This window comes from Emys orbicularis, chromosome 3 (genome assembly GCF_028017835.1).
Source record: "Emys orbicularis isolate rEmyOrb1 chromosome 3, rEmyOrb1.hap1, whole genome shotgun sequence".
In the NCBI taxonomy this organism is placed as follows: domain Eukaryota; kingdom Metazoa; phylum Chordata; order Testudines; family Emydidae; genus Emys; species Emys orbicularis.
The window spans coordinates 76,033,434-76,050,162 of record NC_088685.1 but is presented as its reverse complement, the minus strand read 5'-3'; the positions used below and the strand labels follow the sequence as shown (position 1 = coordinate 76,050,162).

At 42.0% G+C, this 16,729-nt stretch overlaps 1 protein-coding gene across 1 annotated transcript in view; it reads right to left on the bottom strand.

The window, feature by feature from the left end:
* UFL1 (UFM1 specific ligase 1) overlaps positions 1-16,729 on the bottom strand; it is a 48,314-nt gene that overhangs the window by 13,895 nt on the left and 17,690 nt on the right. Inside the window, exons 8-10 of the mRNA XM_065401240.1 lie at positions 6,136-6,282; positions 3,385-3,560; positions 2,188-2,367 (exon numbers count right to left, since the gene is read on the bottom strand). Coding sequence (XP_065257312.1) covers positions 2,188-2,367; positions 3,385-3,560; positions 6,136-6,282 — 503 coding nt within the window. The remainder of the gene's footprint in view (positions 1-2,187; positions 2,368-3,384; positions 3,561-6,135; positions 6,283-16,729) is intronic.

Here is a 16,729-nt window from a genome sequence, read left to right as displayed (position 1 = left end):
GTCCTACTTCTTGTGCAGCCAATTGCTAAGAGAAACAAGTTTGTTTACGTTTACGAGAGATAATGCTGCCCACTTCTTAATTACAATGTCACCTGAAAGTGAGAACAGGCATTTGCATGGCACTTTTGTAGCTGGCGTCGCAAGATATTTATGTGCCAGATGTGCTAAAGATTCGTACGCCTCTTCATGCTTCGGCCATCGTTCCAAAGGACGTGTCCATGCTGATGATGCTCGTTAAAAAAATAATGCGTTAATTAAATTTGAGACTGAACTCCTTGGGGGAGAACTGTATGTCTCCTGCTCTGTTTCACCTGCATTCTGCCATATATTTCATGTTATAGCAGTCTCAGATGACGACCCAGCACATGTTGTTTGTTTTAAGAACACTTTCGCTTGAAATTTGACAAAATGCAAAGAAGATACCAATGTGAAATTTCTAAAGATAGCTACAGCACTCGACCCAAGATTTAAGAATCTGGTGGCATCTGCACTGCTTTGGATCGTTATTGAGCAGAACCTGTCACCAGCATGGACGCATGTCCCCTGGAATGGTGGCTGAAGCATCAAGGGACATATGAATCTTTAGCGCATCTGTCATGTAAATATTTTGCGATGCTGGCTACAACAGTGCCATGCAAACGCCTGTTCTCACTTTCAGGTGACATTGTAAACAAGAAGAGGGCAGCATTATCTTCTGCAAATGTAAACAAACTTGTTTGTCTGAGCGATTGGCTGAACAAGAAGTAGGCCTGATTTTTAAAAGCAGGTTTTTTGTACATAATTCTACATTTGTAAGTTCAACTTTCATGATAAAGAGATTGCACTACAGTACTTGTATTAGGTGAATTGAAAAAATAATATTTCTTTTGTTTTTTTATAGTGCACATATTTGTAATCAAAAATAAATATAACGTGATAACTGTACACTTTGTATTCTGTGTTGTAATTGAAATCAATATATGTGAAAATGTAGAAAACATCCACAAATATTTAAATGGTATTCTATTGTTTAATTGCACGATTAATCGCACGATTAATTTTTGTAATTGCTTGACAGCCCTACTTAAAATTATCTCTTTATTTTGCATGAGATACTTAGAAAGCTCCCAGACAAATCATTCAATAAAGCATTCTTGGTCAACACCTTTTGATTTCCCTGATCTTACCTAGATTCCTAGTTCTGCTAGGAATAATAATAATAATCTGATATGTTAAGTGTGCATGGAAGTATATCTCAACTTTGTTGTAGTAAAAACAAGTCAATTACTGACCCTGAAACATTGTGAAAATATAAACATAGTTTTCAGGTTCTTCTTGTATTTCCTCAACTTATTAATAAGGACACACTTGAATTTCTAAACATAGGAAGTGGTCATTTTTCTTTATTTATAATTCACATAAATTTCAACAATAGGGCCTGATCCCCCACATACCAGTTTTATGCCAGCGATTTCAATGAAGTTCTCATTTACTTTGGATGTAGGTGATATCAGAATAAGACTGAGGCTGTAAAATATGCTGAGATGTACAGTGCAGCTGTGCAACTTTGATGTCCATGGATTGATCTGATAGAATCTTTAAATCAGGTTGAGTAACAGATCTTTCCACTCACCCTTACGAAACGTTCAATAATGAATAATAAATATAAAATTATCTAGTGCTTTACGAACATTATGTGGTCAAGAACAGAAAACTGACTATGTAAAAATGGCACCTTCAGTTGCTGAGATTTCCTCCAGCACGTATTCTTAATCATATCCCCTTAATTTACCACTTAGGACTTCAGGGAGAGCTGCACAAATGCATCCAACAACAGAACGTGGTCCTAAAATAAATTTTCCTCGTGTCATTACTTCAGATCTCAAAATTAGCCAGATGCTTTACTGACAACATCAACGGAACTTAATTAAATTCTTTATACTGGTGATGATATGTTAGATAGAAAGAACACACTCAGATCTGAAGCTTGAGAGATAGCATCGGAGAAAACATTTTTACTTTAAACAAGATTTGCTTTGAAAGACAATGACACACACATGGAATCAGATGACGCCATTTTTACATGAATAAGTTTTCAGACCTAAATCACAAGAAATATAAAGGATAAAAAATTGCAGACTATTAAATTCAAATATGGTTAAAAACAGAAACACATATACACACATCCAGATATACATGACAACATACCTTTTCGGCTTTGTGGTGCATCAACTCCCTGAACAGATCAGTACAACTGTTTATAAATTTCTCACTGACTACAATAGTATCACTGAAGATTATAGTTGACAAATGTTTGTTGAAAGATCTCATCACTTGCTGAAGCAAAATTCCAGAATCTTCTATGGATAATGAACTGGGCAGAAGAGTCTAAGATTAAAAAACAAAATCATTTATATATACTGCACATTATAAAGAACAGAAAAGGCCACTTTTACATGTATTAAGAGGACCTACAATATATGGTAACTGTTTAAAATATACTGTGCTACATCTGAGCTAGATTTGTCCTTATATTTTAAATGGATCTTTAATCATGAAAGATCCCAAAGTGGTTTAGGAACACTAATTAATTTCATCCAGCAATGATATACAGCTGCCTCTGTAATGGAAGACGGCAGCTTAAAAGTGCATCCCAATAGACTAGGACAGAAAATAAGGCAGCATATTATTGCTAAAATTAGGCCATTACAAACATTGAATCTATCTCCCCTTGTAAGTATTTTCACACTTGCTTCTTATCAAACTGTCTGTACTGAGCTATCTTGATTATCACTTCAAAAGTTTTTTTTTTTTCTCTCTGACTTAATTGTCCTCTCAGAGTTGGTAAGACAACCCCCACCTGTTCATGCTCTCTGTATGTGTGTATATATATCTCCTCAATATATGTTTCACTCTATATGCATCCGAAGAAGTGGGTTGTAGCCCACGAAAGCTTATGCTCTAATAAATTTGTTAGTCTCTAAGGTGCCACAAGTACTCCTGTTCTTTTTGCGGATACAGACTAACACGGCTGCTACTCTGAAACCTAAAATTAGACCTTGTGTCCTAGCTAAATTCTAACATCCCCCTATTTTGGTGAAAAGTATAACAGACAGTCTGTTTTAAAATTCTCATCTCACAAACGGCATTTCCAGAAGTAAAGTGTTCCCTAACACAATACTGGAGCAATGATTCTGTACTGATTCAGAAGAATGAGTTTGCCTTAGAAGTCAACCAACAAAGCCTGACTGAGCTTCAGGCAAGTTTAAGGTGGTGAAGCAGCAGTCGTTTGTTTCACTGGTTATTAGACCTAAGTACATTGAAAATTCTGCTTTAAAGTAACATTATTGGATGACATCTAACAAAAAGGGGAAGAAATACATCCCACTGAAAAAAAGAGCATACCGCTATATCCACCCACGTTCCAGAGCTGATGGCTTCATCTACTGAAGCCTCCACCTGATCCACAATTTCCTGACCAACACAGGCTGCTTTCAGAAATAAGAGCTTTGTGGACTTGTATCTTTTCTTTATGTAGTTCACAGGGTCTGGGATGCCAAGTCTGGACAATGCATCAAATTCTGTAAAATTGTAAAAAGTTTGTTAAGTTTTAGCCATTCATTGGACCTTCAAGAAATCAACATTTCCAAGAACAAATACACACACGGGGAAGATACTAAAACTCTTGAAGAGACAACAGTGCCTCATGAAAAAAACATTGTATTTAGAAACCATCCCACTGATTGCATGCCCATGAACCCCAGTAATACAATTTCAAACCTTACTTTTTACATGTAAGGAGAGGATCTGAGAAATTTAACCTAAACATAAGTAGCACATAGGCTAAGTCTACTCTGCCAGGGTGAAAAATACCCATGCTGCCACAACTCATTCAATTTAAAGGAATAAAAGCTGGTCAGTTTTCATTCTGCAGCTTCTTTTTCAAGCTGCAGCAGAGGCATTGGGGTGATCCTTCTGCAGACCTAGATGCATTGGTTAACACTTGATCCACATTTGGAAGGTCATATGGAGGTTTTTTTAACGTAAGCTTAGATTCTGAAAAAGTTATGGCACGCACATAGGAAAGCTTCCTGTTTATTCACCATAGGCCGGAGTGGGGAAACTACGGCCTGCAGGCCGGATCCAGCCGATCAGGGCTTTGGATCCAGCCTGCGGGATTGTCACCCCCATGGCGCCGCGGGGCTAAGGCATGCTCCCTGCCTGCCCTGGCCCCACGCCGCTCCCGGAAGTGGCCGACACTACGTCCCTGCGGCTCCTGGAGGGAGGCAGGGGGCCGGAAGAGGGTTCCATGCTCTGCCCTTGCCTGCGGGTACCTCCCCTGAAGCTCCCATTGTCCGCGGTTCCCTGTTCCCGGACAATGGGAACTGCGGGGGGCGGTGCCTGCAGGCAAGGGCAGCGCACAGAGCCCTCTGCTCCCTCCTCCCCCCCCCCCAGGGGCCGCAGGGACGTGGTGCTGGCCGTTTCCAGGTACGGCGTGGGCCAGGGCAGGCAGGGAGCCTGTCTTAGCCCCGCTGTGCGCCACTGCCACCCCAGAGCTACTCAAGGTAAGTGGTGCCAGGCCGGAGCCCACACCCCGAACCCCTCCTGCACCCCAACCCCCTGCCCTGAGCCCCCTCCTGTACTCCGCACCCGTCCCTGCATCCCAATCCCCTGCCCTGAGCTCCCTTGTACACCCGGCACTCCCTCCCGCAACCCAACCACCTGCCCCAACCCTACATTCATGGCCCTGCATGCAATTTCCCCACCCAGATGTGGCCCTTGGGCCAAAAAGTTTGCCCACCCCTGCATAGGCAATGCACTGAATGGATTTTTCGAACGCTGACACTTGCATGAAAAGAGTGTGTTTCTTTTTTAAAAGTTCATTCACATTTTCAGTTTATCCCTTACCAGAAGTCATAATCCTCTGTGAAATTATATGCATCTCCATAGCAATCCATCGTGATGTCATAGAGGATTAGGACTTCAGATAAGAAATAGGAACTAGGAAGATATTCAGATTCCAAGGACAGAAGGGACCATTGTGATAATCTAGTCTGACCTCCTGTACAACACCGTCCATAGAATTTTCCCAAAATAATTCCTAGAGCACATCTTTTAGAACTCCAAAGTCCTGCCAGCCCAAGTTTGGCACCCACCTGTACAATGAATGGGGAGAGCTAGGCACCTATGAAAGGCATCCTCAGAAGACAGCAAGCTGAGCAGGAAGCCACCTAAGCTAGCCAGTAGTGAAATTCAAAATGCATCCACCTCATTACAGCCAATAGACCAAAAGTTAGGGCACTCCCTTGGGAGGGTGGAAACATGAATTCAAGTCTCTGCTCCAAATCAGGTAGAGATTCAAACTTGGGTCCCCCACATCCCAGGTGAGTGCTCTAACTATGGGAATACTGGGCATGTCTTTTGTGCAGCATCGGAACAAGCTGAGAGTGCCTACCAGAGAGGGCTCTGCACATGAGGCGATGAAAGTGAGGGGGGTTGGTAAGCTGGGGCTCTGAGCAGCTCATTAGCTATAGAGCAACATCAGTGCTTAGGTATCTTTGCACATGCTGATGTAAACTTAGGCACCAAGTTAGGCCTCAGCTAAGCAGTCGTGCCTAAATGTTAGACATAGGCACCTGAAGAAGCAGCTAGGCGCCTAATTACCTTTGTTGGTTTAGCTCCAAGTCCCCACCATCAGTCAGGCTTATGACATCTGCTCTTAAAGGGCCCAGTACACTGTGCTACACATATGTTTTCAGCATGATACATATAAAGTAACAGAATAAGTGTCAAACTATCCTCCTGATAAATAAAGATACCCTGTAAATGTATCCGTTGGCATTTAAAACATTCAAACTGTTCTCTCATCATTAAAGTAATATGCAGGACTTTAGCCCAACTGTGCTTTCTATGTGGGCAAGTACAAACACAGAACAGCTTGCAAATTTAGGCACTGCAATTATGCAGTTATATACTGTATGTATGTATTTTGGAAGGCAGTAACAAGCCTTTATCAAAGAAATACCAACTACAGTAGTAGCACTTCAATTATTCTTATAAGCCTCAGTCACACATACTGGATTCACTTGGCTCTTTTAGTTACCTAGATCAATTTCCAAAAAGACCTTTTATTCATAAAGAATAAAGATCAGTTACCTAGGTAACCATTTTGCTTGAAAAAGGAGTCCACCCAGTTGCTCTGTGTTCTGGCATAGATGTCTGGAACAAACACAGCCTTATCCTGTCTCCCACCAACCACCGTGCCTTTTAGACGTCCAGTGTTAACAAGTTCTTCTAACACAGCTGAAAGAATAAAATAAATGAAGCAACAGTTTCAGTAAGATACATACATCATCAAAATTTTGGGAATTATTTTTCCTCCTTTTTTCATTCTTTCTTCTTGTATTTCCCCCCCCTCTTTTTACTACCAGTTGCTAACTGAAAGAAACCAATCACAAAACTACCAGTAGTTGTTTTAGTGAAGCAATTCTGAGCTCCCACAATTTTTAAATCTGATAATTTCCTGCCAAATGTACAGTTCCAAGGGAGAAAGCTGCTATGACAGTATCAGACTACTTTTTTATTAAAAACATACCTAGAAAGTTGGTCATAATGCTGCTCTTCTCTAGCCAGCAAACGAAATTCATGATGATTTTATTAACGTTCACATTGGGACGGGTGTTAAACTTTTCAGAACCAATACTGAAAATGTTGTGATATTAACATTTTAAAATCATGGCAAGAATGGATACCTATAACAAGTCAGATACGGAATCCTGTACCCCTGTTGGTGACGATAGCCGATCTTCAAACGTTCCAATTAACCCCTGGACCCCAAGAATCAGCAACCCACTGATTGGCAACCACTAGTACTAAATTATTAAGGCCAGCTTAACACAAAACATTATTTTCAATTTATTCAAGTTGCATGGAAGGTTCAGGTACCATAATCCTTCTGCGTTCTGTCACTGCTCCCTTTACAAGCCACTGCTTATATAAAACTCTATAAATGAAGGAGGCACCAAGCTCTGCTGCTTTTTATGGTTCTACTGCAGGGGTTCTCAAAGTTAATTGCACCGCAACCTCCTTCCAACAACAAAAATTACTACACGACCCTGGGGGGAGACAGGTAAAGCCTGAACTTGCCCAAACCCCACTGCCCCGGGCCGGGGTGGGGGGTCAAAGCCGAAGCTCAAGAGCTTCAGCCCCAGGCGGGGGACCTGTAACCTGAGCCCTGCCACCCAGGGCTGAAGCCCTCGGGATTTGGCTTCGGTCCCAGGCAGTGGAATTTGGGCTTTGGCTTCAGCCCCCAGCAAGTCTAACACCAGCCCTGGCGACCCCATTAAAACGAGGTTGTGACCAACTTTGGGGTCCCGACCCACAGTGTGAGAACCACTGTTCTACTGGAATTTTTTATCCTAGGTTTTGTTTTATAGGATGTGTTGAATTCTTCTTCTTTAAAGAAAGATCAGAGTAGCCATGGGTTTATACCTGGAGTAAAACTAAGTGGGACTATATATACAGCTCCTACTTCATTAACTGTTTAACAAGAATGGGAACAGAAAGCAAGGGGAACACAACTGGAAAGAAACAGAGACCCTTCCCTATGGCAAACACCCACTGAATCTGTCAAGACTAGGGAATTTGTGACAGGAGCTCTACAACACAGAAATGGACAGGAGAGCAAACAGGTGATAAATTGCTTTTCCCCTTCCCTCAGAAAAAGGATAAACAAGTGATGTGTATCATCCCCAGGACTGAAACAGAAAAAAGGGTTGGGGGACGCACTATAGAAACTGCCATCTGAGAAAGTCATCATCATGCAAATACTCCTGGTATGCCCGGAACCCATCTCAACAGTATAAGCTAGGTGTGTGTGGCCATGCTAACTGAATCTGTCAGGATGGGACAATAAAATATTCTATGACGGTGATAAACACTGCCAAAGTGGGAACTACAGCATCTTGAGATTTAGGGCTTGTGTACCTGGCAAACTTGACTGGAATAGCTATTGCGGAATAAACTAGTCTGCAATAGCTATGTGGGAATAACTCTCTATGTGGACACCCTTATTCTGGAATACGAGTGTCCACATGGAATATTATTCTGAAGTAGCTACTGACTGGCCAAAACTATCTTTGTTTTTTTCTTACTAAAATTTTCCACTGTTGCTACCAGTTGCTTAGCTTTATTCGTCGCAGTCTAGCTGGTTGTGTATATTGTCTTGTCTACATGGGGAAGTTATTCCGGAATATGGTAGGGTATGAATTTAAAGTGCTATGTGTTTAACAAACTGTTTTCCATACTGGTGCAGGGACAAACACTGCAAAAAAACATTTTCAGCAACAGTTCAATTACCTAGCCTAGACAGGGCTTAACAGGCAGCTTCGGAAGATAACAAAAAAGTAAGTATTTAGAACTACATGGAAAAACAGAGGTTTACACTAACCACTTTTGAAAGCAAACTCTACATACTCATACTACCCAACATACAGAAACAATACAGCATATTGAATGTGCACTGCATTGATTTTATTACTCATTTTACATTTTCAATCTTACTTCCATTCAAAGTTCATGGAAAAAAGCTTTATTTACAAGATTTTGACACAAAAATTAAAATATAGCCAAACTAGAAGTATTATTAATGGTAGAGCACTAACAGTGTGCCAGGTGCTTTACAGACAGGCGTGGAAGTGAAGCTCTCAAAATAGATGTAAAAATTACTGGTTACAAATGATATTTCTTAAATTATAAGATTCCTACAGGACAAGGACTGCCCCTTTCTAAGAGATTTTACAGCACAAAAGAGCCTTCATCCTGTTTGGATCTTTTAGATCAGAGATGGGCAAACTACGACCCGTGGGCCACATCCGGCATGCGGGACCGTCCTGCCCGGCCCCTGAGCTCCTGGCCCGGGAGGCTAGCCCCGGCCCCTCCCCTGCTGTTCCCCCTCTCCCAGAGCCTCAGCTCGCTCGCTCCGCTGCCGGCACACTGCTCTGGGCGGCGGGGCTGTGAGCTCCTGGGGCAGCGTAGCTGCAGAGTCAGGCCTGACCTGGTGCTCTGAGCTGCATGGTGGCGACGGCGGCGTGGCCCGGCTGCAACGCCACCAGCCACCGGTGCTCCAGGTAGCACGGTAAGGGGGCAGGGAGCAGAGGGGGGGTGGATAGAGGGCAGGGGAGTTCGGGGTGGTGGTCAGGGGGCCGGGATGTGGATAGCGGTCGGGGGGGGGGGGGAGAACAGGGAGTTGAATGGGGGCAGCGGTCCTGGGGGGGCAGTCAGGGGCAGGGGTCCCAGGGGCAGTCAGGGGATAGGGAGAAGGGGTGGTTGGATGGGGCAGGGGTCCCGGAGGGGCTGTCAGGAATGAGAGGAGGGGTTGGATGGGGCGGTAGGGATCCAGGGGCAGTCAGGGGACAGGGAGCAGGGGGGTGGATGGGGCAGGGGTCCCAGGGGGGCCGTCAGGGAACAGGGGGGTTGGATGGGGCAGGAGTCCCGGGGGGGGGGCCAGATAGGAAGTGGGGGCTGGGCCACGACCCCCTCCCCTAACCGGCCCTCCAAACAATTTACGAAACCCGATGCGGCCCTCAGGCCAAAAAGTTTGCCCGCCCCTGCTTTAGATGCTAGAACAACAAAAACAATAAAATATTTTAAAAAGAGTTTTAAATAAAAGTGAAAATAATTTATGTCCCATAAGGTCTTATCCAAAGACCACTGATGTTAATGAGAGTTTTTCCATTGACTGAAATGGGCTTTCGATTAGGGCTATAGTGCTCAGAAGTGAGGGAACCTGATGCTTTCTATTAAGCTTTGTAAATTTATTACTCCTTAACTGAAACTATTTTACATTTCAAAATATAAGCATTCCTTATTATAAATAGCCTGATGTCATCTTAAGGTGAACAATGGCATGGCAATATTATAGGATCAAAGATGGTTATTTTCTTAATACTTCAATATCTGCTGGAATAATTATTAAATGGGGAATTAGTTAATAGCTTGTTTATACAACTTATTCACCAGACATAGAAACAAGAAAGAAATTTCTAAAGGATTTTTAATGAAAGAAGCCAGGAAATTTAAAAACATCACGCTTTTAAAGTTTATATTACTACCAGGTACTATATATAAATAAAATTTAACAAATTATACATAATTATATCTATTTTAATTAATGTAAGTATAATTAATTATGATATATAGTCATTTAGGGCTGTCAAGCTATTAAAATAATTGTGATTAATACACAATTAAAAAAATAATCTCGATTAATCACTATGTTAAACATTAATAGAATATCATTTATTTAAAATTTTTTGATGTTTTCTACATTTTAAAATATATTGATTTCAATTACAACACAGAATACAAAGCATACAGAAGTCACTTTATATTTATTTTTGATTACAAGCATTTGCACTGTAAAAAACAAAAGAAATAGTATTTTTCAATTCACCTAATACAAGTATTGTAGTGCAATCTCTTTATCATGAAAGCAGAATTTACAAATATAGAATTATGTACCAAAAAACCTGCATTCAAAAATAAAACAAAGTAAAATTTTAGAGCTTGCAAGTCCACTCAGTCCTACTTCTTGTTCAGGCAATCACTCAGACAAACAAGTTTGTTTACATTTTCAGGAGATAATGCTGCCCGCTTCTTGTTTACAATGTCACCTGAAAGTGAGAAGCAACAGAGGGTCCTGTGGCACCTTTAAGACTAACAGAAGTATTGGGAGCATAAGCTTTAGTGGGTAAGAACCTCACTTCTTCAGATGCAAGTAATGGAAATTTCCAGAGGCAGGTATAAATCAGTATGGAGATAACGAGGTTAGTTCAATCAGGGAGGGTGAGGTGCTCTGCTAGCAGTTGAGGTGTGAACACCAAGGGAGGAGAAACTGCTTCTGTAGTTGGATAGCCATTCACAGTCTTTGTTTAATCCTGATCTGATGGTGTCAAATTTGCAAATGAACTGGAGCTCAGCAGTTTCTCTTTGGAGTCTGGTCCTGAAGTTTTTTTGCTGTAAGATGGCTACCTTTACATCTGCTATTGTGTGGCCAGGGAGGTTGAAGTGTTCTCCTACAGGTTTTTGTATATTGCCATTCCTGATATCTGACTTGTGTCCATTTATCCTCTTGCGTAGTGACTGTCCAATTTGGCCAATGTACATAGCAGAGGGGCATTGCTGGCACATGATGGCATATATAACATTGGTGGACGTGCAGGTGAATGAGCCGGTGATGTTGTAGCTGATCTGGTTAGGTCCTGTGATGGTGTTGCTGGTGTAGATATGTGGGCAGAGTTGGCATCGAGGTTTGTTGCATGGGTTGGTTCCTGAGTTAGAGTTGTTATGGTGCGGTCCGTGGTTGCTGGTGAGAATATGCTTAAGGTTGGCGGTTGTCTGTGGGCGAGGACTGGCCTGCCTCCCAAGGTCTGTGAAAGTGAGGGATCATTGTCCAGGATGGGTTGTAGATCACTGATGATGCGTTGGAGAGGTTTAAGCTGAGGACTGTAGGTGATGGCCAGTGGAGTTCTGTTGGTTTCTTTTTTGGGCCTGTCTTGTAGCAGGAGGCTTCTGGGTACACGTCTGGCTCTGTTGATTTGTTTCTTTATTTCCTTGTGTGGGTATCGTAGTTTTGAGAATGCTTGGTGAAGATCTTGTAGGTGTTGGTCTCTGTCTGAGGGGTTGGAGCAGATGCGGTTGTACCTCAGTGCTTGGCTGTAGACGATGGATCGTGTGGTGTGTCCGGGGTGGAAGCTGGAGGCATGAAGGTAGGCATAGCGGTCGATCCATCCAACACGGCTACCCCTCTGATACTTGAAAGTGAGAACAGGCTCTCTCACGGCATTGTTGTAGCCGGCGCCGCAAGAAATTTACATGCCTGATGCACTAAAGGTTCATATGTCCCTTCATGCTTCAACTACCATTCCACAGGACATGCGTCCATGCTGACGATGGGTTCTGCTTCATAACCATCCAAAGCAGTGAGGACCGACGCATGTTCATTTTCATCATCTGAGTCAGATGCCCCCAGCAGAAGGTTGATTTTCTTTTTTGGTGGTTTGGGTTCTGTAGTTTCCGCATCAGAGTGTTGGGGTCCACTAGGCATAGCTACCAGGTAACTCGGGAGAGCGGAAGACCAAAGTGTCGATGAAACTCTCTTGCTCTGGGTCTATCTGAACCCCAAACTCCATCTTGTGAGCTCTCATCTACTTCTGTGTTTACTGCTTTACATGCTCTGTAGCAGGCCAAAGCAGAAATGTATTGGTCAGCGTTTCTAGCAGATGGCTGCAGTTTCACTCACACTAGCAGAAATAATATAGATAAGGAGGAGGGAACCGAGGGGTAGTTAGTTTGCAGATGTTTAATTCAAGGTCGCAGAGACTGGGAAAGTTTTCTCACAAGCTTATTGTAACAGTTGACTGGAAGGGAGGGGTGAGGGGGAACAGCCAGACGAAGAGATGTATGCAAACAGTTTGGGGTATAAAAGGTAAAAGTTATTTGTATTTGTGGCACTGGATTTGAGACATGCTGGTCTCCTAGTGCCATTTCAGAGCTCTGAAATAAACTTGGCTTGCTTTCTCCCCTCGGTGTCTTTATTGGTGCCAAGCACACCAGGCGACGGACCATTTGAAGTCCGCCTCGAGCACTTGGGCGGTAACAAGAGTGTTGCTCTTTTAAGACTTCTGAAAGCATGCTCCCTATCTCATCCCTCTGAGATTTTGTAAGGCCCTTCAGATTCTTAAACCTTGGGTTGAGTGCTGTAGCTATCTTTAGAAATCTCACATTGGTACCTTCTTTGCGTTTTGTCAAATCTGCAGTGAAAGTGTTCTTAAAATGAACATGTGCTGGGTCATCATCGGAGACTGCTATAACATGAAATATATGGCAGAATGCAGGTAAAACAGAACAGGGGACATACAATTCTCCCCCAAGGAGTTCAGTCCCAAATTTAGTTAATATATTATTTTTTTAATGCGTGTCATCAGCATGGAAGCATGTCCTCTGGAATGGTGGCCGAAGCATGAAGGGGCATATGAACGTTTAGCATATCTGGCACGTAAATACCTTGCAATGCCGGCTACAGACGTGCCAGGCAAATGCCTGTTCTTATTTACGTCACCAGAAAGTGAGAAGAGAGCAGCATTATCTCCTGTAAATATAAACAAACTTGTTTGTTTTAGTGATTGGCTGAACAAGAAGTAGGACTGAGTGAACTTGTAAGCTCTGAAGTTTTACATTGTTTTGTTTTTGAGTGCAGTTATGTAACAAAAAAACCCTACATTTGTAAACTGCACTTTCATGATAAAGAGATTGCACTACAGCACTTGTATGAGGTGGTCTGAAAAATACTATTTCTTTTGTTTATTATTTTTACAGTGCAAATATTTGTAATCAAAATACACACTTTGATTTCAATTACAACACAGAATACAAGATATATATGAAAATGTAGAAAAACATCCAAAATATTTAATAAATTTCAATTGGTATTCTATTGTTTAACAGTGCAATTAAAACTGCAATTAATTTTTTTCAGGTTAATCGCGTGAGTTAACTGAGATTAATCGATAGCCCTAATCATATTATATATCTAAGAAACTTTGATAAGGCCTATATTTATACTAATTTGGAAAATGTTTTCCAGTACTCAAACATTTGTGAAACTGAAATTATATTCAGAAAATGGACAAAATTAAAGAAAAAGCTTTTACTTTTAAAATTTACAAGAAATTATCAAAGTGAATAAAACGCTCTTTGAAATTCATGAAAATGAGCCGAGAAATGGAGTATAGGAAGGAACATTGGAACGACATGAAGAACAAAAGCTGCTCACTGAACAAAGAGAGAAGCATCAACAAACTCGGTTAGCCCCAGTGTTGATCTGCAGGAGGCTGTCACAACCAAAATTCAAACTTTAGTAGCTAAAAAGACTTGCATAATAACGGCTAAGCATTACATGAACAATTGCTGTAATCAATTTTAACTACATAATGAAATTGCATTGGACAAAAATATTATTGCAACATAAGGTTTAACAGATTTTCCTGTTTAACTCTGCATAGCTGGACAATGCATTCCTGGACAGCATATATACATTGACTATGTTAAAACAGAGATTGTGGAGTTTAATTTGAATTTAAGATTTTTAATTTTTATTAATGTGCCTGCTTCAAGCCCTTTGGGTCAGTTGGTGGGCTAAAAAGCCACATAGATTTAGAGTGAATAATAGCTGAGTGGCTTCTTTAAGCAACTGAACTAAAGGTCTCTTCCAGTTATTGAAGTACACAGAATTTGTAAGATCACTTACACCTTTTTCCAATTATAAATTTTTCCCTCACTATGATAATCTAAATAGGATTTACCTGCCACAGTTCAGGGAAACTGCACCTGTATTCCCACACTATGCTCCACCAAAAGCACCTACTCTCAGGCTCCCAGCTCCTCAACCATCATCTCTTATGGGCAGAGACACGTATCTCACTCCCTTCTGACTAAGGTGTTTCCAGGCTGCACAGTTCCCTGCCTATAATGTGAATTCCCCAGCAAGTCAGACTGCTTAAGCAGGCCTGCTTTGCTTTTCTCCACAGCGGCTACAACAGTGTAATTGCTCACAGTTTTTCCTAAATAAACACATTTATTCTTAAGGTGAATGCGTTACAGAGAAAACATACTAAAACAATAAAAGAACCTACACACACGCCAATACGTTTACCAGAGATCACCCTAACTCTAACAAGGACTCTGGTGCCAGTCAGTCCTTCATACCCCATCAAGGGCGTTTTCTGAGATTACAAGTTTATAATCACGTTGGCTCAGAACCAGCACCCCCTTGAATCTGAGAGTCCTTCCTTTATACAGTTTGGGCCTCTGATCTTGTTCTCATGTTAAAAGCTAATTAATCAGCAGACAAAGGTCCCCTCCAAGCAAAGCTTCCAAAGGCTGAGTTCTTGCATAACTGAAAGGAGTATATTTGCAAACACCTGCCCCTAGACATTTCCTGGGAAACCCACAACTTTAAAAATTCATTCTTGTCTGGTACATTGTTTCAAATAGTCCTCTGAAGATCATAACACTTCCCAGGGTTTACATTAGTCATGTCTCCCCACTGTAGACATTATATACATCCCACAATAATACATAAATATTCGCATTTTTAATACAATTAACTCCTAAATACTTCAATGTAATTCAAAAAGGTTTGTTCAGGATATTGCAGGACACTACCACATCTGTCACATCACCTACCTCTGAACTTTGCCCTTTGCCACCAATAAACTGCCTGGATTACCTAGGATAATTAGATAGTTCCAAAATGAATAGGTGGAGCCTAATTAGTTGCTCTTTTTGCTTGCCTAGAGGAGAGTGTCTCCTACAGTCTGACTGTTATAGAAGACACAACCTTCTGTGGGAGGCTCTCAAAAAGGACACAACTGAAGAAACTAATTAAACTAAACATTGTTTATTGTTTTTCTTAATTTCTTTATAGACTAATTATATAACTGAGTTCTCTTGCCTGTATAGCTTATGACATCCTTATTACTCATGGACAAATTCTGTGCCACCACGCAATGCAGAATTATGTGCAGAATTTCATTTTCTCTCGCAGAACTGGCGCTGCAGAGCTGCTGGCCAGCACTAGGGGCCACTAGACTCAGCAGAGCCCTACTCTGCAGCTCACATATACAGGAACCTGCTGGGGGAGGGGAGGGGGGAGGAGGGGGAAGAGTTCCAGGCACCTTCATTTCCCAGCACATCGTGAAGAAAGGAGGCAGTGTGCAAGAAACACCATACAAGCCTGGGACCCAGCATCAGGCTCTCTCTCTCTAGATCTCTGGAGGCAAGGGGGTGCAGATGTCTGGGCTAGGGGGGCACCCCACGGCAGGGCGCTGGGGGATAGGGGATGCGGGTGAATGGGCTAGGGGGGAACTCCACGGATGTAGTGTTGGGGGTTGCCCCGCAGCTGGGCTCTGGAGGGCCCCGGCTGGGCTCGGGGGTTAGGAGATTGCGGGTGTCTGGGCTAAGGGGGGGCGCCCCACGGCTAGGGTCTGGTGGGGAGGGGTGTGGGTGTCTGAGACCAAAGGGGCAGAGTTTTCCCCCCAAGATGTGCTTAGTTGACACGTGTGACACACCCATACTTTTGTTGGGAACCTCAGTCTAACAGAGAAACAGGAATTGGATTGTCCTAGCAGTTTCTTTAACTCTCTACTCCTGGAGGAAAACTTTTGTTGTCTGTGTTGTTACTGACATACTTGCTGACAAGTATTTTGAAATAAATTACTAAAATAATTGAAACTGGTGTAATTATATTGTGTTATTTTGACAAATAAAATATGCAGAATTTTAAAATATTGTGCACAGAATTTTTAGGCACAGAATTCCCCCAGAAATACCTTATACGTGATAAGAATCCTTATGTGGCAACACTGTTTGTCAAATTTCTGAATTATGTCACAAGAAACAATGATTAATTCAGCTTATCTTTCTTTCTCAGTCTAGACAGAAGCCTTAGCAATTTGGGGATAAAATTACTTGGGCTCGGTACCCTAATTCCTGCATTAAGATACCACTTTGATCTCCACACAGGTATGAAGACAAAGTCCCTGCTTCAAACCTGCAAAGGGAACTACGCAGGTCGAGCTCTGGGCCTACAGGTTCTCATTGCAGAACTGGGGCCTAAAAAGACAGCATTCAAAGTAAAAGGAAATGGAAGGCAATGAACAAGTAGAATAACTAAATGAAGTTAAGCTCA